This window comes from Athene cunicularia (assembly GCF_003259725.1).
Source record: "Athene cunicularia isolate RWA chromosome 15 unlocalized genomic scaffold, athCun1 chr15_part1, whole genome shotgun sequence".
Taxonomy (NCBI): domain Eukaryota; kingdom Metazoa; phylum Chordata; class Aves; order Strigiformes; family Strigidae; genus Athene; species Athene cunicularia.
In genome coordinates, this window is record NW_020799121.1 from 6478352 (window position 1) to 6480482 (window position 2131).

General features: G+C 46.0%; 1 protein-coding gene across 1 annotated transcript in view; it reads left to right on the forward strand.

The window, feature by feature from the left end:
- Positions 1 to 539: 539 nt before the first annotated feature.
- PPM1F (protein phosphatase, Mg2+/Mn2+ dependent 1F) overlaps positions 540 to 2131 on the forward strand; it is a 17542-nt gene continuing 15950 nt past the window's right edge. Inside the window, exon 1 of the mRNA XM_026859954.1 lies at positions 540 to 711. Coding sequence (XP_026715755.1) covers positions 540 to 711 — 172 coding nt within the window. The remainder of the gene's footprint in view (positions 712 to 2131) is intronic.

Genomic DNA, 2131 nt, shown 5'->3' on the forward strand with positions numbered 1-2131 from the left:
TGCACCTTCTTTCTGGATGATTTCTTTGGGGAACTACCAGTTAGGAGAAACTGAGTATTAAAGGGCTGTAGGTTAGTACTGAGCGTGGCTCTTCTTGTGGAGGGAGGGGAACTGGAGTCTTAAGTAACCTTTGTGGAGATCTGTGTGTACAACAGTGGAGAGATCTCGATACTGTCTGTGGAGAAAGTTGACTGCAAGCAAGAAATGTTGTGTAGTGAGTAGAAACAAAATGTTTGTGTTCAGAGGCTAGAATTGAAGGTAGCAGTTCCCATCTGAGAGCTCAAGGGAAGGAGGTACCATCTGTGACTGGAGTGTGAGGCAACAGTTTGAAAACATGATTCATACGCTTCTTCCTCTTTGCGTTCTTGAGAAAGCAGTTGTCTAACTGAAGATCTTACCGAAGATTTGTATGAATAAATATTGAACATATGGTTTCCTCTACTAGTTTACTAATGAAGTTAGAATTATTGATTGTATGTAATGCTTTCTAATTGAGGTCACCAGCCACAAACTGTGAGGTTGTAGCTCAGTTTAAACTAATGTGGTCTATTTTGCTTTCCCTTCTTTTTCTTACCAGCAGAGGTGTTTCACCTCTTCTTGCAGCATCGTTGATCCATGCTGCAGTTGATGGAGTCCTCCAAACAGACTTGACTGAATTTAAGCAGCAAAGTGCGGAAACAGAGGGAGATGGAGATGAGGAAAGGTTCACCTGTAAGTATACTTTTTTCCTTCTGTGGTTTTCCCAGAGGCTGTCTTTTAGAAGACTTCAGTGTTTTGAAATGTTTCCCAGAATATTTGGTTAGGCTGTCTGGCAAGCAGCAGTGAACAGAACTTTATTTGTTCCTGCTGGGTATCTGTGGGATGAAAGGTAGCTCTGTGAGTTTTGTGGCCAAGATGCAAACATGGTGTCTGGAGTCCTGGACTGATTGTGTGGGCTGGCTTTCTGGAAGGGGAAAAGAGTTTCTCTTCCCAGAAAGAATTAATTACTGTGTTCACTGTGCTTCCTGAACTGAACTAGTTAAGAATTTTTCACTTCCTTATTGGATAATTTTACTTAAATTGACCTGGGTCAGTTCCAACTTTAAATTGATAATCTCTTACATTTTTGAAGTGCCCTTTTCTTTTTGGTAGACCAACTGTAGCTAATTACTCTGATGTTTGACACTGGCATCATCACAGTTGCTATTGTGCAGCCACATTGACACCTTAAATTCATCCATATAATCCATCTTGCTTTTGTCTGTTCTTGGGAACCAGATATTTGGGTCCTGTGGCCCTTCTACAGCCTGAACATCTTGAAACTCCAGGTCTTGCTCTTGGCAAGTTTCTCAATAGTCTCTGTCTTTATGGATTATTTCTTCTCTTCCCACCCTCCCCTGTAAAGATGGGATCCTGAGGGATGAAGAACCTAATGCGTGTGTCTTCGGCCTGATGCCTGTATTTTCTCCTGAGCGAATTGGAGAGAGAACAGACCTTGGTGACTGAGTACTGGGACTGTGCCTCCTGTAACAGATGGTCCTATTGCATTTACATGCTGAAGTGTTTTAACATTAGACTTCACCAAACCTTCAGTCCCAGTGCCAAGAATTTAAGTGGGGCAGGATGCAAGCAGAGTCGGAAATAAAAATGGAGGAGAGATGTTTTAGGCAAACTAGTATATCCTGTAAGGGGAAATACTCGCCCTTCCATTTCTCTGGGCTGACTTGAAAGGCGGTTCAGTGTGCCCCTGAGGATGTGACTCCCTGCTAAGCTCAGGGGTCAGGATACGACACTTCCCAGAAGCCTATTTCAGTATTCACCTACAAGTCTGAAACGGCAGGAAGGGGAACACATTTGTTTAAGTCTTGCTGCACCCTAAATATTTCATCCCTTGCCTTAATGCTTGTAGCCTTCCTCTGTCTGGAGAGATCTAGCAAGTTTCTCGCAGTTTGCAGGGGAAGAGTTGGCCTCGGATCAGCTGGGCTGGGCTCTACACCACACGCCCGGGCTCTGCCCCTCCGGCGGAGGGAGAGATGCAGATGGGCACTGCGGCCCCGGGACACGGCCCCGGCCAGCCTGCGGCGGGGCCGGGGCGGATCGCGCCCTCTGCCGCCCCCCGGCGGAGCTGCGGGATCTCCGCGGGATGTCCGCG